Raw genomic sequence first — 27,803 nt, forward strand, 5'->3', positions numbered from 1 at the left:
AGAGAGTCCTTGACGATAGCTACTCCTTGTGCTGATGGGTCGAAAGTGGTTACTGATATGGTCACCATCGAGTATGAATGGTCACCGCCGAGATGTGGGGGATGCAAGGTTTTTGGTCATAAAGACATTCAGTGTCCCAAGAATATTCCTGTGATTGATATTCAGAAAGCTGTTCAGGAAGATGGTTTCCAAAGGGTAACTAAAAAAGCTACTAAAAATGGCGCTAGTAAGGAGCCACGAACTGTTTTTGTAATGGGAAAACAGAAGCCGATAATGGTTTATCGACGAGTCCAAAAAACCAATATGCAAACTAACAATGATCAAACTGGTAATAGTAAGAGTGCTGATATTGGTGAGGTGGAGGTCAATAATCAGTATGATATATTGAGTGGTTTGCAAGATGAAAAAATTGAAACAACTAGACTGGATACACATGATGAAAGCGAGTTGAACAAGACGAATCAAGATAATGTGCAAGATGTGGTTGGGAAAAAAAATTCTGAGGGGGCAAGCACTCCCGGTCAAAAGGGTTTAAATGATTAATATTGCTTCATGGAACATACGGGGTTTGAACCGGACCCCGAAACAGAATGCGGTTCAAGAAGTTGTCATTGGTAATCAACTAAGTATTTGTGCAATTTTAGAGTCTCATGTAGCTATTAATCGTTTGAATAGTATTTGCAACGCTGTCTTTCCAAGGTGGAATTGGGCTTCAAATAACAATGTTTGTAACAAAGGTACTCGTATCATATTGGGCTGGGACCCGTCAATCGTCCAGCTTATGGTGATTCATGTGACAGAGCAAGTAATCCATTGTTTAGTGAAGTCTTTGGCTGATACTAAGCAATTTTTTGTATCTTTTGTGTATGCGGCCAATCATTATGCGAACAGGAGAGAGCTGTGGCGGGATCTTGTGATACATAAAAACTTCGTTCGTCAACAGCCTTGGGTTATGTTAGGGGACTTTAATGCATCTCTTAGTCTAGAGGACACCACTGCTGGCTCATCAAAAATTACAATTGCTATGCGTGAATTCAATGAATGCGTCGAGGAACTTCATATGGAGGATGTTAACTATTCTGGTTTGCATTATACGTGGAATCAACGGCCGCGGGAAGGTACGGGGGTTATGAAGAAAATTGATCGGGTTATGGCTAATGAGGAATTCTTTAATCAATACAACGATGCATTTGTTATATTTCAACCCTATAGGATTTCAGATCACGCCCCGGCCATTCTCAAGTTTGATCAGCGCAGAGTCCATAATCCGAAACCGTTCAAGATAAGCAACTATGTTGTAGATAATGACCAGTTTAAAAATATTGTATCAGAAGGATGGAGTAAGGAGGTGATGGGTCACATGATGTTCCGGGTGGTTAAAAGACTGCGAGGGCTGAAATCTCCTATTAGAAAACTAATGTGGAGTAAAGGTAATATTCATATGAGAGTGATTGAGCTGCGTAAGCAACTGGATGAAGTTCAAATTCAGCTTGATCGTTTCCCTCAAAATCTGGACATCCGAAATCAGGAAACGGATATGCTTATGAAGTTTAATGAAGCTTGTTTGGAAGAAGAGCGTTTTCTGAAACAAAAGGCTAAAGTGGAATGGTTACGGGCTGGGGATAGTAACACGAGTTACTTCCATAGAATGGTTAAAGGTCGCACGAACAGAAATCATATTCATTCGGTTTTAAATAATAATAATATGTTGGTGGAAGGAGATAAAGTTCCTGACATATTTGTGAATCATTATGAAGAGTTCTTGGGAGCAAGTTGTAATTGTTATCATATAAATAATCCTGAGGATCTTTTTCACGCTAAGATCAACCAGGTTAAAGCTCGCAACATGATAAGGCCCGTGACCAATTTGGAGGTGAAAGAAGCCATATTCGGTATTGGTAATGATAAGTCGCCAGGGCCAGATGGTTATTCGGCGGTCTTCTTTAAGCATGCCTGGGGAACTATCGGGGATGATGTGTGTACGGCGGTAAAAGACTTCTTCAATAATGGTCAATTATTAAAGGAACTTAATCACACCATTGTTGCTTTAATTCCAAAGGTTGCTCAGCCGAGTAATGTAAGCGACTATCGTCCCATTTCTTGCTGTAACGTTCTATACAAATGCATTAGTAAGATCATTACTAATCGCATTACTGATAGTTTGGGGGATATTGTCAATATTAACCAATCGGCTTTTATTCCGGGTCGTCGTATTTCAGATAACATTCTTTTGACCCATGAGCTTATGCGCAATTATCATGTTAATAAGGGCAAGCCCAGATGCGCGTTTAAAATTGATATTCAAAAGGCTTATGATACTGTGAATTGGCGGTTCCTTAAAGATATTTTACATCATTTTGGGTTTCATAAAGTGATGATAAAATGGATTATGGCTTGTGTCACGACGACGTCTTTTTCTATTAGTATCAATGGTAATCTTCATGGTTATTTCAGAGGGAAAAGGGGTCTTCGACAGGGCGATCCGTTGTCTCCTTACTTGTTTACTCTTGTTATGGAAGTGCTAACTTTGATGTTGACTAGAAACGTTTCCAACTCTGCAACCTTTCGATTTCACCCTAAGTGTGATCAACAAAAGATTGTGAACCTCTGCTTTGCAGATGATTTGTTTCTATTTTCTTATGCTAGCACAGGTTCGGTCAAGATTTTAGCAGATTCATTAGAGGAGTTCAAAAACTGCTCTGGATTAGTTCCTAGCATGGCCAAAAGTTCGGGTTTTTTTGCTCATGTTTCGGATCAGTTAAAAGGACAGCTTATGGCGATCATGGATTTTGAGGAGGGTAAACTTCCTATCCGCTATCTTGGTGTTCCTTTGGTGTCCTCAAGGTTGCAATATCGTGACTGTAAAATATTGGTTGAGAAGGTCCAAAGACGTATTTCAGATTGGAAAAACAAGACCCTATCTTTCGCAGGTAGGATGCAATTAATTAATTCGGTTTTGGCCTCGATGCACATTTACTGGGCGTCGGTTTTCCTTCTTCCGGATGCTATTATGAAAGATATTGAGAAACTTTTAAGGGGTTTCTTATGGTGCCATGGAGAGATGAAGAGAGGAAAGTCCAAAGTTAAATGGAGTACAGTTTGTCTTCCAAAAGCTGAAGGTGGTTTGGGAATTCGAAGTTTAAAGATGTGGAATGTTGCTCTCATGACATCTCATATTTGGCGTCTTTTCTCCAATAAGAACTCTCTTTGGGTTAAATGGATTCATTCATACCGTTTGAAGAGTCATAGTTTTTGGGACGTTAAGATTGTAGCTACTGATAGTTATGGGTGGAAAAAATTGTTGCGTATTCGAAATGTAGTGCGGCCTTCCTTGGTGCATGAAATTGGAAATGGCAGTAGCACAAATGTATGGTCAGACTATTGGTGTGAACTTGGGCAGTTATCAGCGATTGTTCCCAGCAGAAGCATTTATCGTGCAGGCTTCAGTGCTAAGTTGGTGGTGTCTGATGTTATTCGGCATGGTGATTGGTGTTGGCCTCCATATTGGCAGCACTTGTTTCCATCTATATGGGTTGTCCAGGTCCCAAATTTAAACCAACTTGAAGATAAGCTCATGTGGAAAAATGCACAAGGAGGGCTCAAAGAATTTTCTGTGAACGAGGTGTGGAATTCCATAAGGCCTCAAGCTGTGGAAGTTTCATGGTATCGATTGGTATGGTTCGGGCAATGTATTCCCCGACACACTTTCATTATGTGGCTCTTGATGGGGGAAAACCTGAAGACGCAAGATAAATTGAAGGTGTGGGAAATCCACGATAATACTAATTTGTTATGTGTGTTTTGTAGCTTACAACCGGATTCTCATGATCATTTATTTTTTGAGTGTTCTTTCACTGCTCAAGTTTGGCAAAAGGCTGCTAAAATGTGTCTGATTCCGTTGTCGAGCAACAAGTGGAAGGATATTAGAGATGAGCTGAGCAAGGTAAGGGGATGGAATGTCACTAGTGTGGTGTCCACAAAGCTTTTGGTCGCTGCTACGGTGTATTTCATTTGGCAGGAAAGAAATGCTAGGTTTTTTACACAGACTCGCAGATCTGTGGAGCAAGTTTTTGAGGTTATTTTTGCTACTGTCCAGATGAAGCTTATGTCTATTAAATTCAGAGAGTCGGATCAAGTGAAGCTGTTGAAGAATAATTGGAAAATCCCTTAATTTGTTTTTATTGTCGGGTTGTAGGCTTAGGCCTTTGCTAGAAGTCTAGCTGGTTTGTCTAGGGGCCTCAAGACTCACTTGAGGTGTATGAACGCAATTGTTCCATTCTTGTATTATTTTTAATAATATTCACCGGGGAAACCCTTTACCCAAAAAAAAAAAAGTGTGAAGATGTAAGTTAATACTAAAAAACTGGCCAAAAACCGTCAGTGGCACGGCGTGCCAAAGTGTCACCCCGTGACACATTGTTCCTGTTTTCCACTAGACCAGACTTGACACGGCGTGCCACCTGACTTCTGTTACCACCAAGGTAAATCTGGCATGGCGTGACAAAGTGTCACGGCGTGCCACCTTCAGTTCACATTTTTATTCACTTCATGATCACAACATTCACGTTCTTTTTACCGTAATCAATCTTAGTCTTTACAAACATGCACCCCACACTTCACCGAATCCGTTTTAGAGTATCAAAAGGTTACCAACATTCTCTACTTAGTAAATCCAGTTACACCAAAATCCTTTATGATGGTTGTTTCAATAATTTAATTATTCATTTATATATATAATATAATTAAATAAACTAAAGTTATCTGTTTTGACCCGAACTCATTTTGACAACCAGTTAACCAATCTTCCTGACCCACCCATGTTGGCACATTCACATATAAATAAACATGCCTTTATGTGATGCAGTAAAAAATGCTATTTTAAGCAGTCGACGTAGTGGTGGTGATGCTACGACTGCTACCGCTGATCCACCTCCTCCTGCCGCTGCTGTTACTACCACTACGGATGAATCGCTTGCAGGTTCAACTCATACATTCAAGTTCAGAGCTTTGGCATTGGCATCCAACAATTTTAAGCGAGAATGTTTATTAGGCGAAAGTGGATTTGGAAAAGTTTATAAAGGAACTCTAGCTGATGGCAAGGTTAAAAAACTTTCTAATATGTTAATGTATTTATGTTAATGGAAAGTCAATGTAGTTAATTGAAGTAAAGATGTGTATATGATCAATGATTTTAGTGTGCATGAATGGATGTAGGTGGTGGTGGCTGTGAAGAGATAAGATAAACATGGTGCAAAAGCAAACAAAGAGTTCATACAAAAAGTGATTAAATTGACTGATCTTCAACACCCAAATCTACTAAGGTCAAAGTCATACTAAGGTCAATATCCAACTCTACTACCAGTACCAAATTTAAACAAAAAAAAAAAAAAAAAAAAAAAAACAAAACAACTCAGTGTCCAACATGCTACAAGCACATGTTAAACTAAAAATGTCATAGCCATCACAATAGTAGCTTAAATAACATAATCCCATTACATTACGACTGAGTTGATAATAGATGCTTTAAAAGCACATTCATAGACACACCCTACATAAGACAGGAAAAACAAGGAAACAAAAACATAATAGATAATTCTTGACTATTAAAAAAACACCCTACATATTCGATGCCCCTTCCAAATGCGTCCAAATAGCACCGCAAATGTGAATTCCTCAACTTGTCGTGCCAATCAACAAATTCTTGACCTGAGTGAGAATTAACATATCAAATATTTGATTCATAGTAAAAAAAAATTAAAAAAAGAAGGAAAAAAAAACATTTTCAAAGATAACCATGTACATTACAAACGGATCTCAATCAAAATATGTTTTCATACCTCCATACTGTCTTTAATCGTGACTGAACAAATGATATCCTGATGACACAAAGGGCATTTTGAAATGTCCCGTTCATATTGATTATAAACGTTCCATATTAATTGATTTCGTTGCGAGGTTTTGACCTCTATATGAGACGTTTTTCAAAGACTGCATTCATTTTTAAAACAACCATAACCTTTATTTTATCTATAAAGGTTTAAAAAGCATTACGTAGATTATCAAATAATGATAATCTGAAATATACCGTTTACACAGGACCATTACATAATGGTTTATAATAAGAATATATTACATCAAAAATAAGTTTCTTGAATGCAGTTTTTACATAATATCATACAAGCATGGACTCCAAATCTTGTCCTTATTTTAGTATGCAACAGCAGAAGCTCTTAATAATCACCTGAGAATAAACATGCTTAAAACGTCAACAAAAATGTTGGTGAGTTATAGGTTTAACCTATATATTATCAAATCATAATAATAGACCACAAGATTTCATATTTCAATACACATCCCATACATAGAGATAAAAATCATTCATATAGTTTGAACACCTGGTAACCGACATTAACAAGATGCATATAAGAATATCCCCTATCATTCCGGGACATCCATCGGACATGATAAAACAACATCGAAGTACTAAAGCATCCGCTACAACGGATGGGGTTTGTTGGGCCCAATAGATCTATCTTTAGGATTCGCGTCAATTAGTAGACTGGTTTGCTAATTCTTAGGTTACCAAGTAAAAGGGGCATATTCGACTTCGATCATTCACCCATATAATGTAGTTTCATTTACTTGTGTCTATTTCGTAAAACATTTATAAAACTGCATGTATTCTCATCCCAAAATATTAGATTTTAAAAGTGGGACTATAACTCACTTTCACAGATTTTTACTTCGTCGGGAAGTAAGACTTGGTCACTGGTCGATTCACGAACCTATAACAAATATGTACATATATATCAAAGTATGTTCAAAATATATTTACAACATTTTTAATACATTTTAATGTTTTAAGTTTATTAAGTCAGCTGTCCTCGTTAGTTACCTACAACTAGTTGTCCAGAGTTATATGTACAGAAATAAATTGATATATATTATCTTGAATCAAACCACGACCCAGTGTATACACTTCTTAGGCTAGATCACAACTCAAAGTATATATATATTTGGAATCAACCTCAACCATGTATAGCTAACTCCAACATTACTGCATATAGAGTGTCTATGGTTGTTCCAAATAATATATATAGATGGGTCGATATGATATGTCAAAACATTTACATACGTGTCTATGGTATCCCAAGATTACATAATATATTAGAATACATGTATAATACAATATAAGTTAGCTAGGATATGATTAATATAGATTTGTTACCAATTTTCACGTAGCTACAACAAGAAAAATTATCCAATTTTGTTTTACCCATAACTTCTTCGTTTTAAATCCGTTTTGAGTGAATCAAATTGCTATTGTTTCATATTGAACTCTATTTTATGAATCTAAAGAGAAAAAGTATAGGTTTATAGTAGGAAATATAAGTTACAAGTCATTTTTGTATGAGGTAGTCATTTCAGTCGAAAGAACGACGTCTTGATAACCATTTTGAAAAACATACTTCCACTTTGAGTTTAACCATGATTTTTGGATATAGTTTCATGTTCATAAGAAAAATCATTTTCCCAGAAGAACAACTTTTAAATCAAAGTTTATCATAGTTTTTAATTATCAAACCCAAAACAGCCCGCGGTGTTACTACAACGGCGTATGTCCGGTTTTACGGTGTTTTTCGTGTTTCCAGGTCTTAAATCATTAAGTTAGCATATCATATAGATATAGAACATGTGTTTAGTTGATTTTAAAAGTCAAGTTATAAGGATTAACTTTTGTTTGCGAACAAGTTTAGAATTAACTAAACTATGTTCTAGTGATTTCAAGTTTAAACTTTCGAATAAGATAGTTTTATATATATAAATCGAATGATGTTATGAACATCATCACTACCTCAGGTGTTGTGGATAAACCTACTGGAAATGAAAAAAATAGATCTAGCTTCAAAGGATCCTTGGATGGCTTGAAAGTTCTTGAAGCAGAATCATGACACTAAAACAAGTTCAAGTAAGATTTCCACTCGAAATAAGATTGTTATAGTTATTGAAATTGAATCAAAGTTTGAATATGAGTATTACCTTGTATTAGAAAGATATCTTACTGTAAATAAGAAAGATTTCTTGAGGTTGGATGATCACTTTACAAGATTGGAAGTAAGCTAGCAAACTTGGAAGTATTCTTGATTTTATGAAACTAGAACTTATAGAATTTATGAAGAACACTTAGAACTTGAAGATAGAACTTGAGAGAGATCAATTAGATGAAGAAAATTGAAGAATGAAAGTATTTGTAGGTGTTTTTGGTCGTTGGTATATGGATTAGATATAAAGGATGTGTAATTTTGTTTACATGTAAATAAGTCATGAATGATTACTAATATTTTTGTAATTTTATGAGATATTTCATGCTAGTTGCCAAATAATGGTTCCCACATGTGTTAGTTGACTCATATGGGCTGCTAAGAGCTGATCATTGGAGTGTATATACCAATAGTACATACATCTAAAAGCTGTGTATTGTACAAATATGAATACGGGTGCATACGAGTAGAATTGTTGATGAAACTGAACGAGGATGTAATTGTAAGCATTTTTGTTAAGTAGAAGTATTTTGATAAGTGTCTTGAAGTCTTTCAAAAGTGTATGAATACATATTAAAACACTACATGTATATACATTTTAACTGAGTCGTTAAGTCATCGTTAGTCGTTACATGTAAATGTTGTTTTGAAACCTTTAGGTTAACGATCTTGTTAAATGTTGTTAACCCATTGTTTATAATATCTAAAGAGATGTTAAATTATTACATTATCATGATATTATGATATATTAATATATCTTAGTATGATATATATACAGTTAAATGTTGTTACAACGATAATCGTTACATATATGTCTCGTTTCGAAATCATTAAGTTAGTAGTCTTGTTTTTACATATGTAGTTCATTGTTAATACACTTAATGACATGTTTACTTATCATTTCATGATTAAACATAGTGTATCAATATCTTATTATGATTCGTATGTATTTAGTAAGACGTTGTTATAACGATAATCGTTATATATCGTTTTTGAGTTTTCTTAATTCAATAGTCTCATTTTTATGTATATACACATAGTTAAAATACCTAATGAGATACTTACTTATCATAATATCATGTTAACTATATATGTAACCATATATATGTCATCATATAGTTTTTACAAGTTTTAACGTTCGTGAATCACCGGTCAACTTGGGTGGTGAATTGTCTATATGAAACCTATTTCAATTAATCACGTCTTAACAAGTTTGATTGCTTAACATGTTTTAAACACTTAATCATGTAATTATCAAATTAAATTAATATAAATAAATATGGAAAAGTTCGAGTCACTACAGCACCTACCCGTTAAATAAATTTCGTCCCGAAATTTTAAGCAGTTGGAGGTGTTGACGTATCTTCTGGAAATAAGTGCGGGTATTTCTTCTTCATCTGATCTTCTCATTCCCAGGTGAACTCAGGTCCTCTACGAGCATTCCATCGAACCTTAACAATTGGTATCTTGTTTTGCTTAAGTCTTTTAACCTCACGATCTATTATTTCGACGTGTTCTTCGATAAATTGAAGTTTTTCATTAATTTGGATTTCGTCTAATGGAATAGTGAGATCTTCTTTAGCAAAACATTTCTTCAAATTTGAGACATGGAAAGTGTTATGTACAGCCGTGAGTTGTTGAGGTAACTCAAGTCGGTAAGCTACTGGTCCGACACGATCAATAATCTTGAATGGTCCAATATACCTTGGAATTAATTTCCCTCGTTTACCAAATCGAACAACACCTTTCCAAGGTGTAACTTTAAGCATGACCATCTCTCCAATTTCAAATTCTATATCTTTTCTTTTAATGTCAGCGTAGCTCTTTTATCGACTTTGGGCGGTTTTCAACCGTTGTTGAATTTGGATGATCTTCTCGGTAGTTTCTTGTATTATCTCCGGACCCGTAATCTGTCTATCCCCCACTTCACTCCAATAAATCGGAGACCTGCACTTTCTACCATAGAGTGCTTCAAACGGCGCCATCTCAATGCTTGAATGGTAGCTATTGTTGTAGGAAAATTCTGCTAACGGAAGGTGTCGATCCCAACTGTTTCCGAAATCAATAACACATGCTCGTAGCATGTCTTCAAGCGTTTGTATTGTCCTTTTGCTCTGCCCATCAGTTTGTGGATGATAAGTAGTACTCATGTCTAGACGAGTTCCTAATGCTTGCTGTAATGTCTGCCAGAATCTTGAAATAAATCTGCCATCCCTATCAGAGATAATAGAGATTGGTATTCCATGTCTGGAGACGACTTCCTTCAAATACAATCGCGCTAACTTCTCCATCTTGTCATCTTCTCTTATTGGCAGGAAGTGTGCTGATTTGGTGAGACGATCAACTATTACCCAAATAGTATCAAAACCACTTGTAGTCCTTGGCAATTTAGTGATGAAATCCATGGTAATGTTTTCCCATTTCCATTCCGGGATTTCGGGTTGTTGAAGTAGACCTGATGGTTGCCGATGCTCAGCTTTGACCTTAGAACACGTCAAACATTCTCCTACGTATTTAGCAACATCGGCTTTCATACCCGGCCACCAAAAATGTTTCTTGAGATCTTTGTACATCTTCCCCGTTCCAGGATGTATTGAGTATCTGGTTTTATGAGCTTCTCTAAGTACCATTTCTCTCATATCTCCAAATTTTGGTACCCAAATTCTTTCAGCCCTATACCGGGTTCTGTCTTCCCGAATATTAAGATGCTTCTCTGATCCTTTGGGTATTTCATCCTTTAAGTTTTCCTCTTTTAAAACTCCTTGTTGCGCCTCCTTTATTTGAGTAGTAAAGTTATTGTGAATCATTATATTCATAGCTTTTACTCGAATGGGTTCTCTGTCCTTTCTACTCAATACGTCGGCTACCACATTCGCCTTCCTCGAGTGGTAACAAATCTCAAAGTCATAATCATTCAACAATTCAATCCACCTGCGCTGCCTCATGTTCAGTTGTTTCTGATTAAATATGTGTTGAAGACTTTTGTGGTCGGTATATATAATACTTTTGACCCCATATAAGTAGTGCCTCCAAGTCTTTAATGCAAAAACAACCGCCTCTAATTCCAAATCATGCGTCGTATAATTCTGCTCGTGAATCTTCAATTGTCTAGATGCATAAGCAATTACTTTCATTCGTTGCATTAATACACAACCGAGACCTTGCTTTGAGGCGTCACAATATATCACAAAATCATCATTCTTTTCAGGTAATGACAATATAGGTGCCGTAGTTAACTTTTTCTTTAACAATTGAAACGCTTTTTCTTGTTCATCCTTCCATTCAAATTTCCTCCCTTTATGCGTTAATGCAGTCAAGGGTTTTGCTATTTTGGAAAAATCTTGGATGAATCTCCTGTAATAACCAGCTAGCCCTAAAAATTGGCGTATGTGTTTTGGAGTTTTTGGGGTTTCCCACTTTTCAACGGTTTCAATCTTTGCTAGATCCACCTGAATACCTTCTTTGTTCACTATATGACCGAGGAATTGAACTTCTTCCAACCAAGATGCACACTTTGAAAACTTAGCGTACAGTTTTTCTTTTCTCAGTAACTCTAGCACTTTTCTCAAATGTTCTTCGTGCTCTTGATCATTCTTCGAGTAAATAAGTATGTCATCGATGAAAACAATGACAAACTTGTCAAGGTATGGTCCACACACTCGGTTCATGAGGTCCATGAACACAGCTGGTGCGTTAGTCAACCCAAATGGCATAAACATAAACTCGTAATGACCGTAACGCGTCCTAAAAGCAGTCTTTGGAATATCATCCTCCTTCACCGGCATTTGATGATACCCAGAATGTAAATCAATCTTCGAATAAACCGACGCGCCTTGTAGTTAATCAAATAAGTCGTCGATTCTCGGTAGTGGGTAGCAGTTCTTGATGGTAAGTTTGTTCAACTCTCGGTAGTCGATACACAACCTGAATGTACCATCTTTCTTCTTGAAAAACAGAACAGGAGCTCCCCACTGTGACGTGCTTGGTCGAATGAAACCACGCTCTAAAAGTTCTTGTAATTGGCTTTGAAGTTCCTTCATTTCGCTGGGTGCGAGTCTGTATGGAGCACGAGCTATTGCTGCAGCTCCCGGTACAAGGTCTATTTGAAATTCAATGGACCGGTGTGGAGGTAGTCCTGGTAATTCTTTCCAAAATACATCAGAAAATTCTTTTGCGACGGGAACATCATTGATGTTCTTTTCTTCGGAATTGATTTTCTTGACGTGTGCTAGCACAGCATAGCAACCTTTTCTTATTAGTTTTTGTGCCTTCAGGTTACTAATAAGATTTAACTTCGCGTTGCTCTTTTCTCCGTACACCATTAACGGTTTTCCTTTTTCTCGTATAATGCGAATTGCATTTTTGTAACAAACGATCTCTGCTTTCACTTCTTTCAACCAGTCCATACCGATTATCACATCAAAACTCCCTAACTCTACTGGTATCAAGTCAATCTTAAATGTTTCGCTAACCAGTTTAATTTCTCGATTGCGGCATATATTATCTGCTGTAATTAATTTACCATTTGCTAGTTCGAGTAAAAATTTATTATTCAAGGGCGTCGGTGAACAACTTAGTTTAGCACAAAAATCTCTACTCATATAGCTTCTATCCGCACCCGAATCAAATAAAACATAAGCAGATTTATTGTCAATGAGAAACGTACCCGTAACAAGCTCCGGGTCTTTCTGCGCTTCTGCCGTATTAAAATTGAAAACTCTTCCGCGGCCCTGCCCATTAGTATTCCCCTGATTCGGGCAATTTCTACTAAAGTGGCCCGGTTTTCCACATCCAAAACAAACTATGGCGGTGTTATTAGTTTCGGCATTATTTGTTCCTTTAGTTCTGTTATGCATTGGTCCGTAAATTTCGCACTTCTTCGCGCTATGACCATTTCTTTTACACCTGTTGCAAAATGTCGTGCAGAACCCCAGGTGATGCTCTTCACATCTTTGGCATGGTTGTTTTTGGTTTTTGTTGCCATTGTTGTTATTGGGATTGTTGTTGGGATTGTTATTGTTGCTGTTGTTGTTGTTGTTGTTGTTGTTGTTGTTGTTGTTGTTGTTATTGTTGTTGGAACAGTTATTGTAGTTGTTGTTGGGACGTTTATTGAAGTTGTTGTTGCGATTGATGTTGCGGTTATTGGGATAGTTATTGCGATTGTGGTTGTGATTGTTGTTGTTGTATTGGTGACTCTTGTCATTGGTTTCTTCCCACTTTCTCTTGACTTGTTTCATGTTAGCCTCTTCGGTCGCCTGCTCTTTAATCCTTCCTTCGATCTGGTTCACTAATTTGTGAGCCATTCGACTTGCCTTTTGTATGGAGGCGGGCTCGTGTGAACTCACATCTTCTTGAATTCTTTCCGGTAACCCTTTTACAAATGCGTCGATCTTCTCTTCTTCGTCTTCGAACGTTCTGGGACATAATAGGCACAATTTTGTGAATCGTCGTTCGTACGTGGTGATATCGAAACCTTGCGTTCGTAATCCTCTAAGCTCTACCTTGAACTTATTGACCTCATTTCTGGGACGATACTGCTCGTTCATCAATTGCTTGAATGCTGGCCATGGTAGTGCGTAAGCAACATCTTGTCCTACCTGCTCGAGATAGGTATTCCAACATGTTAACGTCGTACCTGTGAAGGTATGCGTACCATACTTAACTTTGTCCTCTTCAGTACACTTACTTATGGAAAACACCGATTCGACCTTCTCGGTCCACCGTTTCAATCCAATTGGTCCTTCGGTTCCATCAAATTCCAAAGGTTTGCAGACAGTGAATTCTTTGTAGGAGCATCCTACATGATTTCTTGCTGAATTAGTTCCACTGCTAGATCCAGAGTTATTGATATTTTGCATCGCCGCCTGCACTGCGGCTATGTTCGCAGCAAGGAAAACACGGAAGTCTTCCTCACTCATGTTCAAGTTCTGACGAGTCGCCGGTGCCATTTCCTTCAAAAATAGCCAAAAGAATTGAGTTAATCATATAGAATTTAAAAGTAGTCAATAGTATTTCATAGCATAATATGAACTTATTTATAAAAGCTTTTTCTTCATATTAGCATTTTATAGTTTTAATTCGGGTAGCACCTACCCGTTAAGTTCATACTTAATAGCTATTATACAATTCAACTACTACGATTCTATGTGAAAAACTTTTTACAATAATATTTCGCGTTCAAACTTTATACAATATTTTACAAACTTACAATACTACTATTATACATATAGGATGAAATATAGCACATAATAACTTTGCTACTCGGCAGCTATGAAGGCAATTCTAGTTAATACGCAAGTTGTTCAGCAAAAGAAATAAAGACACGTAATTCATAAGTCCAGAAACAAGTCATGCATTCAGGTTTTACTAAGACGACTTCCCATCCTTGATCTTGTGGAAAGTAACCGTTATGACCATTGGCTAGGCAGCATGTTGTAATGTCGTCAAAAGGACGAGGGTTTCGTAATGTCCAACAGCCCCGTAATAATCTAAAAACCTTGTTTCTCACCCCAACTACTGAATCCGTCACTTGTGGGAAGGTTTTATTTAAAAGTTGTAATCCGATGTTCTTTTTCTCACTTTGGTAAGAAGATAACATCACTAACCCATAAGTATAACATGCTTCTTTATGTTGCATGTTAGAAGCTCTTTCTAACTCACGAAATCCTATGTTGGAATATGTTGAGTCAAAATAGGTTCTTAACCCGTAGCGTAAAATTGCATTTGGGTTCCCCGCATTTAACGCTTTAAAGAAAACACGGCGTAACTTATGGTCTCCCCAATGTGATATACCCCACCTATCAAAGGAAAGCCTTTTATAAACTAAGGCATTTCTGGAAAGTCTTTCAAATGCTTGACAAGTTAATTTTGCCATAATTAATTGTGCTGATGAATTCTGACCGACTCTAGACATGATTTCCTCAATCATATCCTCTGGTAGATCTTCTAAAATATTCGGTTGTCTACCCTTAACGTCCATTTTGTTTTTATACTGTAAAATAGACAAGGATTAGATTCATAAAAGATAATTAACAAACAATACAAGCAATTTTTTACATAGAACATAAAAGTACAAGCACACTACAATACATATAATACACAACATGATTACAACCCTCTAATATGAATCACTGGTTTCTTCTTCTTCGGACTTGGCTCGTTTTCCTAATTTTCTAGGGATATATGGTGTTCCTCTAATACGAGCCGTCGTTTTCCACAATGGTTTAGAAAAACCTGGTGGTTTAGAGGTTCCCAGGTTATTGTTACAATTTAGGAAGTACGGACGTTGCCGATACATATAAAGTTCATCGGGGTTGGAATCAGGTTTCTCTATTTATATACCTTTTCCCTTATTATTTTCTTTCGCTTTATTAAATTGGGTCGAGGTAATTTCTATAACATCATCGGAATCCTCATCGGGATCCGATTCATTGGAAAATTGATAATCTTCCCAATATTTTGCTTCCTCGGCGGAAACACCATTGACCATTATTAACTTTGGTCCGTTGGTTGAGGATTTTCTTTTATTTAATCGATTTACTATAGGTATCAATATTTCTTCCTCCGGAACCTCTTTTTCTTCCGGTTCCTCCTCTTCCGGTTCCTCCTCTTCCGGTTCCTCCTCTTCTGGTTCCTCTTCTTCCGGTTCCTCTTCGGGAATTTGTGAATCTTCCCAAAATATATTCGACTCTTCATTATTATTAGGTGAATCGATGGGATTTCTACTAGTGGTAGACATCTATCACACAATATCAAACACATTAAGAGGTTAATATATCACATAATATTTACATGTTAATAATATATAGTTTCCAACAACAGTGTTAAGCAATCGTTTTTAAAGAAAACACGGTCGAAGTCCAGACTCACTAATGTATCCTAACAAACTCAATAAGACACACTAATGCAAATTTCTGGTTCTCTAAGACCAACGCTCGGATACCAACTGAAATGTCCCGTTCATATTGATTATAAACGTTCCATATTAATTGATTTCGTTGCGAGGTTTTGACCTCTATATGAGACGTTTTTCAAAGACTGCATTCATTTTTAAAACAACCATAACCTTTATTTTATCTATAAAGGCTTAAAAAGCATTACGTAGATTATCAAATAATGATAATCTGAAATATACCGTTTACACACGACCATTACATAATGGTTTATAATAAGAATATATTACATCAAAAATAAGTTTCTTGAATGCAGTTTTTACATAATATCATACAAGCATGGACTCCAAATCTTGTCCTTATTTTAGAATGCAACAGCGGAAGCTCTTAATAATCACCTGAGAATAAACATGCTTAAAACGTCAACAAAAATGTTGGTGAGTTATAGGTTTAACCTATATATTATCAAATCATAATAATAGACCACAAGATTTCATATTTCAATACATATCCCATACATAGAGATAAAAATCATTCATATAGTTTGAACACCTAGTAACCGACATTAACAAGATGCATATAAGAATATCCCCTATCATTCCGGGACATCCATCGGACATGATAAAACAACATCGAAGTACTAAAGCATCCGCTACAACGGATGGGGTCTGTTGGACCCAATAGATCTATCTTTAAGATTCGCGTCAATTAGTAGACTGGTTTGCTAATTCTTAGGTTACCAAGTAAAAGGGGCATATTTGGCTTCGATCATTCACCCATATAATGTAGTTTCATTTACTTGTATCTATTTCGTAAAACATTTATAAAACTGAATGTATTCTCATCCCAAAATATTAGATTTTAAAAGTGGGACTATAACTCACTTTCACAGATTTTTACTTCATCGGGAAGTAAGACTTGGCCACTGGTCGATTCATGAACCTATAACAAATATGTACATATATATCAAAGTATGTTCAAAATATATTTACAACATTTTTAATACATTTTAATGTTTTAAGTTTATTAAGTCAGCTGTCCTCGTTAGTAACCTACAACTAGTTGTCCAGAGTTAGTTGTACAGAAATAAATTGATATATATTATCTTGAATCAAACCACGACCCAGTGTATACACGTCTTAGGCTAGATCACAACTCAAAGTATATATATTTTTGGAATCAACCTCAACCCTGTATAGCTAACTCCAACATTACTGCATATAGAGTGTCTATGGTTGTTCCAAATAATATATATAGATGGGTCGATATGATATGTCAAAACATTTGCATACGTGTCTATGGTATCCCAAGTGATGTTATGCGAGGTGTATATAAAATAGCTTAAATTTTACTAGGAAATACTATTAAATACGATACAATTTTACACAAGATATTTATTTATTTATTGAATGGATATACTTAAACCTTGCTACAACACTTATAGGCAGTGTACCTAATAGTACAGTAGTGTAGTTTTTAGTAAGTCCGGTTCGTTCCACAGGGAATCTTTTAATCAAAGCTTAACGCTATATTAGTTTTATTTTATAAAAATACAAATATATATAAGTAATATTATTATTATAAAGGGGGGTTTTTACCGTTTAATGACCGGTTTGTCGATTTTTAAAACTTTAAGTCGCAGTTAAAACAAAATGTAAAATATTAAATAAATAAAAGACTTAATTTAAAGCGTAAAATAAATAACGATAATGAAATTTCGATAAATAAAAGTGCGATAATTAAAAAGTACGATAATTAAAAGTGCAATTAAATACAATAACAATAAAATAAAGTGCGATAATTAGAAGTGCAATTAAATATAAAATAAAGGAAATTAAATATGAAATAAAAGAATTATGCTTATTTAAACTTCCGTAATCATGATGTTTGACGTGTTGATTTTAGTTTTATGCTCATGGGTTAATTGTTCTTTGTCCTGAATTATTTAATATGTCCATACGGATTTGTCCATAATAGTCCATCAGTCATAAATATAAAGAGCGAAAGCCTTCGTCAAATTATTCTTATTCCCGAAGTCAAATATTCCAACTAATTGGGGATTCGTATTGTAACAAGGTTTTAATACTTTGTTTAATGAATACACCAGGTTATCGACTGCGTGTAAACCAAGGTTTTACTACTTTGTTAACAATTTCACCAATTACCCTTGAATGTAATTCACCCCTGTTTCAACAAGTCTATTAACTATTAATCCAGTTCCGTGTCCGGTAAAATGAATAATTATTGGTATTTATAGATATCCCGCCCACCGTACCCAGTCAAGCGTATGTGGTTATATATAAATACGTCGAATTATAAGTTTGTATATTAAATTAACAAGGTATTGTTTAGTTAATATAAAACCCATTAATAGCCCATAGTCTAATTTCCACAAGTGTCATTCTTTTATCCAAACCCCAATTATGGTACAAAGCCCAATTACCCAAATTTAGTAATTAGCCCAACATCATGATTACTTTGGATTAAATAAGCATAATAATAACTTAGCTACGAGACATTAATGTAAAAAGGTTGAACATAACTTACAATGATTAAAAATAGCGTAGCGTTACACGGACAGAATTTCGACTTACACCCTTACAACATTCGCTAACATACCCTTATTATTAGGATTTAAAATTAAAATTAAAATTAAAATATAAATTATAAATATAAATATTACGTATAGATATAGAGAGATTGATATATATGGATCTTTTGATCGATCAAACTGCGTTTGCTTTTATAGGCAGTTTCATTTTTTTGGGGCTCCGCGAGTCGCGGCCCATTTGGTCTTCGAACTCCGCAAGTCGTGGAGTTCCATTTTACAGCTCACTCAACTTTGGCTCTTTGTTTGCGGACGATTATATAAATAAATATAATATATAAATAATTTTAGTAATTATTTAAATATTATATTATATTTATGTGCATAGTTGACTTGTAATTTTTAGTCCGTTGCGTCGAGCGTTGAGAGTTGACTCTGGTCCCGGTTCCGGATTTTCGAAAGTCCTTGCGAATAATTTAATATCTTGTACTTTGCGTTTTGAATCTTGTACTCTTGTAATTTTGAGACGTTTCTTATCAATAATTGGAACCACTTTGATTGTATTTTGTACTTTTGAGCTTTTTGGACCTTTGCGTCTTCAATTCGTCGAATCTGTCTTTTGTCTTCACCTTTTATTATTTAAACGAATATCACTTGTAAATAGAACAATTGCAACTAAAAGCTTGTCTTTCTTGAGGAATAATGCTATGAAATATATGTTCGTTTTTAGCATTATCAAATATTCCCACACTTGAGCGTTGCTTGTCCTCAAGCAATATAGTCTTGAAATACTAGAATCACTTCTTTATTTTTCACACTTTGTACATCAGTGATTTCTATACGGCGGTATAAACAATGGTAGTAACGATATGGTTTACAGTCCCACATGACTATAAAATTTAGATCCTTTAAGGAAATTGGATCTTTATGAAAACATTTGATCTTTTGAAAATTTTAATCTAGCTTTTACCCTAGATAAGTTTTTCGGAATAACCCTTCATCGGTGTTTGCAAAATATTTTTGTGGGTTTGGTGGGTTTCAGATTTGAAAATTTTAGCTCAAAACTTGCGGTTTTGTGTCACCTACTTGCTAACCTTGTATTAGGAAAGCAACACGTCCAGTATACTTGCTCCGTATATTACCTTTCAGTAAACTACTGTCCGGTTGTAAAGGAAAGCGTTGAACAAGCAACTGTTAAGGCAATGTCACCTGACATGCTTTTAATTATGGTCTATAACGTGTCGGACGCAATTACTATCCTTGGTAGGAGCAATAGTAAAGCTCACCCTTATGATTTTTCGGTCTGGCACAAGGTCCTGTCTTCGACCATGCTATGCAACCACCGTTCTTACGGTTGACACCCGATTTGGTTCAGGTGACCTAATGGATTCCAGGTGAATTCTTAGGATTTTACGTTCAATGGTAATGAACGCATTGAAAATGGGTTTTCAGAAAACAAATCGATTTGTAACTTTGATCAAAATATTTTCTCGTTCAAGCTCGAGTTTAGATATCATTTAATTCCATGAGTTTGAATTCTCAATCTTTAAGGTCAGTCTCTAGGATTGAGTAATATCAGGCTTAAAAGCTGATTTTTGATCTTTTAAGGAGATTATCCTTTCTGGGGATCTGATTTATTAGTCTTATCAAGCTAATTTGCACGGTGCCCCCCATTTTACGAGATAAATCCTTCTCATGGTTAGGATAAATCTGACCACTTGGCGACCCTGTTTTATGCTGAGGTCCGTGGATTTCCTGCTGATTTTAGTGATGACTTTTCTAGATTTTTCGTCAACCTACAGCTGGTCTGGACGACAACTTCCTGACCTAAATCAAGAAGCGCGTTTCTTTTTCGGAAGACTTTACTTCCTTTTAATGATGGAATTGATTCATCATGTAGATCCATCTCTTCTTTTCTTTCATCGGGTAAAACAGTTTAGTTTAATCCAAAGCAAAAGTATTTTCAGTTATTTGTTACAGAAATATGTGACATATGTTTAAAATATCTTGGTAAATTTTCCCACACTTGGCTTTTATTTTCCTTTTTATTGTCCTCTATTCCATTTTAAATGAATTTTAACATTTTGGTTTGTTTCTCAATTTATGTCCTTTCCGAGGTAACAATAATTTCGGTGTTAAAACCTAGTTTTATCGTTCATAAATATGTATAAACATGATTTTGAGTTCATTTAATTGAAAATTTTTAAAAATTTTACTAGAATTGGGTAGTCAGTATATAAGACTAGGGCTGTTCTTTATTATCAGAGAGCACTAGATTCTAATACAACTACTACTTTACTAGTATTTCTAATGGTAACCAAGTGTATAAAGTAAAAATTTTAAAATCCGAAAGAATTTAACCCCTTCCCACACTTAAGATCTTGCAATGCCCTCATTTGCAAGAAATCAGTAACAATTTAAATTATTGACGGTGATTTATGTGAAAATGATTAAATTTTACCAAAGTTTCCAAACATATTGGCGTTTGTTTGCTGAATGATAAATGGTGCATATCATTTGTTCATTCCGTCTTGTTGTTATATCACATTTATTTTGCATCTTGTCGTCAAAATTAGTTGCTTTTACTGAACTTAATGCCAGTCTTTGAAAATGCGTTGTTTTACCCTGTTGTGTACATAAGATAAACTGCAAACATATATACATATTTTTGAAGTTTGGTATATTACCCCACATTCAAACATTATTAAAATCTAAAAATAAACATTTGTAAATTATAAAAAATAATACAATTCCAACATAAGTATTAAATGTATCAACATTACAAATTATAAAATAAATAAAACTAAGTAGACTAGGGATGATACTGATACCAGTAGGGGTTCCATGCATAACCATATATGTTATAAAATGCTTCGGCTGGGTTATACGTAGGATACGGTGGTTGGATCTCTATAGACCAGGGAGGAAATACGGGCGATGGAGTAGGAATATAGTTTCTACCTACATGTTGGCAATGAGCTATGATTTGGTTTTGATGAACTTGCCAATCTTCAAATGCTCGATGTCTAGCATTTTCATACTCTTGTGAAGCTATAAACCTTTGCATTTCTATCATTTCATTTCCTCCTCCCACATTACCTGGCTGTTGGTTTCTCTCAACCTGTAGATGTCTACCATGGTATTGTACTGCGGCGTTATTTCGCCTCTTCAAAACCTTCGCACCATGGTATACATTTAAACCTATTGTATCTCGGGGTTCTGGTTCTTCGACTAATAATCCCCCCCGACTTATATCCACACCGAGATATTCAGCAATCAAAGTAATAAATATACCACCTCCTATTATGCTATGCTGTCTCATCCCCCTAACCATAGCTGATAAATAATAACCCACACAATAAGGTATACTTACAGCGCTTTGTGGGTCTCGAATACACATGTGGTAAAACAAATCCTGTTCATTTACCTTTTCCTTGTTCTTACCTCGTTGTGTAATCGAATTGGCTAAAAACCTATGAATTACTCTTAACTCTGCTCTATCTATATCCAAATAAGAGTAATTTCCCCCTTTAAATCGGTGATGGCTAGTCATTTGACTCCATACACCATGCGTATCAAAATTTTCGTCTATTTTTCTACCATTTAGTATCAACCCTCTACAATCGGCAGATGCTAACACCTCAGGCGTATATATACGTAAAGCCTGAGCCATGTCTAGTAAAGACATGTGGCGCATCGAACCTCCTAACAAAAATCTAATGAAAGATCGATCAGTTAAACTAACTACCTGATCATTTATTTCTATATTACACAATAATTCTTCACACCATACTTTATATACAGGTCTACGCATGTTTAATAAACGTACCCAATCGTTAAAAGTAGAATTACCATACCTCTGTGTAAGTAATTCCCTAATTGGCCCTGCTAATTCTACAGCTTCTAAACGTGCCCATTCTATTACCCTAGGTACTTCAACAGCTTTAGAATGAAGAGTATGCAAACCCCTTTGGTATTTTGAATAATCTATCCAACGTCTGTCAAATCTCAAGTTCGGGTGCAAATCTTCCAAGTGCATATCTGAAAATGTCATGACTGGATGAGGTATATCTTGTTTATAATAGCTATAAACATCCTGTTGTTCCGCATTCTCAGGAGGAGCATTGCGAGCTTGGGATGAAGATTCACCCCTTTCAGTCTGCAAAACACATCAAACACAATTTTTGTGCATCCAAATATGCATTAGTGTCAGCAAAATCATCAATCAAAATAATTACAATGACATGTCCAATTTATATCAAACTTATGCTCATTTTCATATTTTTATCAAATCTACACTTTTTCAAATAAGCATATACGAAAATGTTCGCCAAGTTCATAAGCATTCAACTCAAATAACATGTCAAAGTAATCATTACTAGCAATTAAATAAGTTTCAAATGGCATTATCTCTCAAAAATCAAGTTCATGAATTTTAGACTTGAAAAAGTCCACTTTAATTCTCAAAATCATGTTTAGGCTCAAAGTTTAGATCATTTAACTACCTAAACATGTTACACTACTCAATTTAGCAACAATTCATGACAAAAATCGGCCATAACCTATTTATATCAAAAAGCCCCAAATTGCTCAAGAACACAAACCCTAGATTACACAAAATTTGAAGTTTAAAGCTTCTAATCATGTTAAATAGCATCAATCTAGGTTATACAAGTATAATACATAAACAATTTAAGCATAATTACACTAAAAAGCATCAAAATCGAATTGGGTATAAAATTGCTCAAGAACACTAATTTTCGGATTAGATGGTGTTTAGGTGTAGAAATTTACCATTTTTCTTGAGTAATTCCTTGATAGCATCCTTCTCAACATCATTTTGTGAAAGATTTGATGAAAAATGGTGAAAATTTGCGAATTTCGTGTGTGTTTTTGGGTGTTTTTCGCAGTATTTTGTGAGTGGTAGTGTGCAACTGATCTGTTTCCAGCGTTTTTATTTTTTTTCTGAATTTCGCAAGCTCCGCGAGTCGCGGTGGTTTTTCACTTCAAACTCCGCGAGTCGCAGTGATTTTTTTTTTTTTAAATAAGCCTTAACTTATAAAACAAATATAAAATCAATTTAAAATTTTGTTTTCCTTTGTTTTAGGACGAGGTCGTTTCGGATCGATGTCCTAGTCCGTCCTTCGACAAAATTTTAAAATTTGTCTTTTTGTAGCGATTGTTTTAAAAGCTAAGATTTTTGGTTTTTTTTTTTAATGTTTTTGGCATACTTTAATTCAATAAGATTAAAAATAATGATAATAAAAGTTCTCGTCCCTCCCTCGGGTAAAGCAATTTCGGTTCAACGACCTAGTCTTCAACTTACGACGAATTTTAAAAATCATATTTTTAACTTAGCAAAATAAAGTAAATTTTTGTTTTTAAATTCACTCCAAACTTAAATTTAAAATGCAAAAAATTAAAAATTCACACCAAACTTAATTTATATTTTTGTTTTTTATACATACAAACCTATATTAAATATTCAAATATTTACAATTTTAAATAAGTTACAATATTAAATTAATATTTATATATTAATTTTAAAAATATGGTAAAAATAAAATTAAAAATCTTTTTGGCTTTTATCCCACTTTAATCAATCATATATTATCAAAAATATACGCCCCTCTTTTCGGTAAAGTAATTTCGGTTCCATGACCTAATTTAACTCATGACGAATTTTTGAAATATTTTGGGTTGATTGATTAAAGATATTTATACCTTAAGAATAAACGTTAAATTTCGCAGTGATGTAATAAATTTTTTGTATGATATCAATAATTTCGGTCGCCAAACCTAATTTTATTCAATACCAATTTAATACTTTATAGCGAATAAATTAGCGTTTATTATCAAAAGGTTAAAAATAAAAATAAAAAATAAAAACTGTACAGACTTACCTGTGAGATAGTATTCTTAGTGATACGATCTATCCCACTCATAAGATAGTCGGTTTAATTGGTTTTCCATAGCTACATAGGCGTAACCTCGAGCATTCAGTGTTTTTTCTTCTAAACATATGAACGGTCCGTCTCTGCATAAAGTAACAAATTCGGTGTTTGAATAGGTTTGATTATTTGAACATTTACCTCCATGTGACCATTTTCCGCATTTGTGACATTTTTCAAGGTGTCGTGCTCTTCTTTTCGCTGCGGATTTTGATTTTCCTTTACCAAATTGTAACTTATTATCTTCGCATCTGGATTCTTTTCTTACTCCGTCCAATCTTTCTCTGATTACTGATACTAGTTCACTCGGAAGTGTGTCATTATTACGTTTAGTGATCAAAGCGTGTTGCATTAGACCATGGTTTAGTTCACAGGCAGTCTTCATTTCCTAAAAAATAAAAATTCAGAATGGGGGGAGAAGACTAGTTATTTAGGGTCTGCTAGGGAAAGACCATTCGAGTTCCATTTTCGAGAACTACACGAAAACAGAAAATCTAACTCTAACAGAAATACATAAACCTCCCTATACTTAGTTGAAATTGTGATTAACATTATTTTCAATTGAATCATCAACAACTTGTATATCTTTGACTTTTACTTCAATCCATTTGTTGATTTCCTCCGTAACTTTCACAAATTCAACTAACATCGCCTTTTTTTTGACGATAAATTGGATATTAATCGGTTATATAACTTAAAGTTTCCTTTAATCTTAGCATCGTGAATCCGTTTATAAAGTTTCTTCGTTGAACTGTTAAAAATGGGTTCATCTAATTTCGTATCATCAACGGCATTCTTTGTGATTGGATCATCATTAAGTGTTTCTTCATCTTCCCCACACTTATGCGTTTTTATTGGTCTAACAGTTTTGGTTGGTGGAGATCTAAACTTTCGGTTCACAAAGGTGATCGATGTATCACCATCCCTAAGTGTCATTCTACCTTCTCTTACATCAATGAATGCCTCGGTGGTTGCTAAAAATGGGCGACCTAGAATTAGAGGAATATCAAGGTTTTCCTCCATATTAATCACTATGAAGTTTGCAACAAAGGTCAAACTTCCCACGTTAACAAGTAAATTATTTGCTATTCCAACTGGGTGTTTAATGGTTTGGTCAAATGATTGAACACCTATTTTGGTTGGTTTTAATTTACCCATGCCTAATCTTTTGTATAAGGAAAGAGGCATAATATTTGCACTTGCTCCTAAATCTGCGAGTCCATTATATACAGCACCATCATTAAGCAAGCAAGAAATGATAAATTCACCCGGGTCTCCTGCTTTAGTAAGTCGAGTTGGTTTGTAAACCTTTTTCGGATGTTCTTTCCTTGGTTCTTTCACTTCTATTTGAATTTCTTGTTCACATTTTTCTTCGTTTCTTGGAATGGGAGGTTTGTATAAGAATTCTTCTTCATCACTCAAATTTGAATCCTCCTTATATTCTAATTTTGATTTTTCATATGTTGTTGATAACATATTTATGTTTTCATTTTGAAGGTTTTCTTGGGTGGTGAAATTATGATTAACTTCATTGTCAACTTCCATCGGACCATGTATGTAATGTTTAACTCTGTGACCATTAACTTTAAATTCAATCCCATTTGAATTTATTAATTCTATCATTCTGTATGGGAAAACACTTTTGACTATGAATGGTCCAGACCATCTTGATTTCAATTTTCCAGGAAATAGCTTGAATCGTGAATTGAAAAGAAGAACTTTGTCTCCTTCTTTAAATTCTTTTGAACTTCTGATTCTTTTATCATGCCATTTCTTCGTTCTTTCTTTATAGATTAACGAATTTTCGTATGCTTCATGTCTTAATTCTTCTAATTCGTTTAGTTGACTTAATCGTAGACGTCCAGCTTCATGTAAATCAAGATTACATGTCTTCAAAGCCCAAAATGCTTTGTGTTCAATTTCTACTGGAAGATGACATGCTTTTCCGTAGACGAGTTTAAAAGGTGTGGTTCCAATTGGAGTTTTGTAGGCTGTTCTAAAAGCCCAGAGTGCATCCTCCAATTTAATGGACCATTCCTTTGGATTTGATCCTACGGTTTTCTCTAGAATACGTTTTAAAGCTCGGTTGGTATTTTCAACTTGTCCACTTGTTTGTGGATGATATGCAGTGGAGATTTTATGAGTTACTCCATATCTTTTAAGAACTTTCTCAAGTTAATTATTACAGAAATGAGTTCCCCGATCACTTATTAAAGCTTTCGGTGTTCCAAACCTTGCAAAAAGACGTTTTAAAAAGTTGACTACAACTCGTGCATCGTTAGTTGGGAGAGCTTGTGCTTCCGTCCATTTAGATACATAATCAATGGCTACGAGAATATATAGATTATTATGAGATTTTGGAAATGGACCCATAAAGTCAATACCCCAAATGTCAAATACTTCACATACTTGAATGACATTTTGTGGTATTTCATCACATTGACTTATTTTTCCTGCCCTTTGACAAGCATCACAGGATTTGCAAAGAAGGTGTGCGTCTGTGTAAATTGTAGGCCAATAGAATCCAGCATCATAAACTTTTCTTGCTGTTAGTTGAGGCCCATAATGCGAAATGTCCTGTTCTTATTGATTAAAAACGTTCCATATTAATTGATTTCGTTGCGAGGTTTTGACCTCTATATGAGACGCTTTTCAAAGACTGCATTCATTTTTAAAACAAACCATAACCTTTATTTCATAAATAAAGGTTTAAAAAGCTTTACGTAGATTATCAAATAATAATAATCTAAAATATCCTGTTTACACACGACCATTACATAATGGTTTACAATACAAATATGTTACATCGAAATCAGTTTCTTGAATGCAGTTTTTACACAATATCATACAAACATGGACTCCAAATCTTGTCCTTATTTTAGTATGCAACAGCGGAAGCTCTTAATATTCACCTGAGAATAAACATGCTTTAAACGTCAACAAAAATGTTGGTGAGTTATAGGTTTAACCTATATATATCAAATCGTAACAATAGACCACAAGATTTCATATTTCAATACACATCCCATACATAGAGATAAAAATCATTTATATGGTGAACACCTGGTAACCGACATTAACAAGATGCATATATAAGAATATCCCCATCATTCCGGGACACCCTTCGGATATGATATAAATTTCGAAGTACTAAAGCATCCGGTACTTTGGATGGGGTTTGTTAGGCCCAATAGATCGATCTTTAGGATTCGCGTCAATTAGGGTGTTTGTTCCATAATTCTTAGATTACCAGACTTAATAAAAAGGGGCATATTCGATTTCAATAATTCAACCATAGAATGTAGTTTCACGTACTTGTGTCTATTTTGTAAATCATTTATAAAACCTGCATGTATTCTCATCCCAAAAA

At 34.9% G+C, this 27,803-nt stretch overlaps 2 protein-coding genes across 2 annotated transcripts in view; one reads left to right on the top strand and one right to left on the bottom strand.

Moving 5' to 3' along the window:
- LOC139851365 (uncharacterized) overlaps positions 1–27,803 on the top strand; it is a 53,711-nt gene that overhangs the window by 1,830 nt on the left and 24,078 nt on the right. Inside the window, exons 2-3 of the mRNA XM_071840391.1 lie at positions 4,865–5,100; positions 5,215–5,338. Coding sequence (XP_071696492.1) covers positions 4,865–5,100; positions 5,215–5,238 — 260 coding nt within the window. The 3' untranslated portion in view covers positions 5,239–5,338. The remainder of the gene's footprint in view (positions 1–4,864; positions 5,101–5,214; positions 5,339–27,803) is intronic.
- LOC139856182 (E3 ubiquitin-protein ligase SPL2-like) overlaps positions 5,444–27,803 on the bottom strand; it is a 45,335-nt gene continuing 22,975 nt past the window's right edge. Inside the window, exons 2-3 of the mRNA XM_071845432.1 lie at positions 5,838–5,892; positions 5,444–5,706 (exon numbers count right to left, since the gene is read on the bottom strand). Of these exons, the coding sequence (XP_071701533.1) occupies positions 5,674–5,706; positions 5,838–5,892 (88 nt within the window). The 3' untranslated portion in view covers positions 5,444–5,673. The remainder of the gene's footprint in view (positions 5,707–5,837; positions 5,893–27,803) is intronic.

The sequence above is a fragment of the Rutidosis leptorrhynchoides genome, chromosome 6 (genome assembly GCF_046630445.1).
Source record: "Rutidosis leptorrhynchoides isolate AG116_Rl617_1_P2 chromosome 6, CSIRO_AGI_Rlap_v1, whole genome shotgun sequence".
Classification (NCBI taxonomy): domain Eukaryota; kingdom Viridiplantae; phylum Streptophyta; class Magnoliopsida; order Asterales; family Asteraceae; genus Rutidosis; species Rutidosis leptorrhynchoides.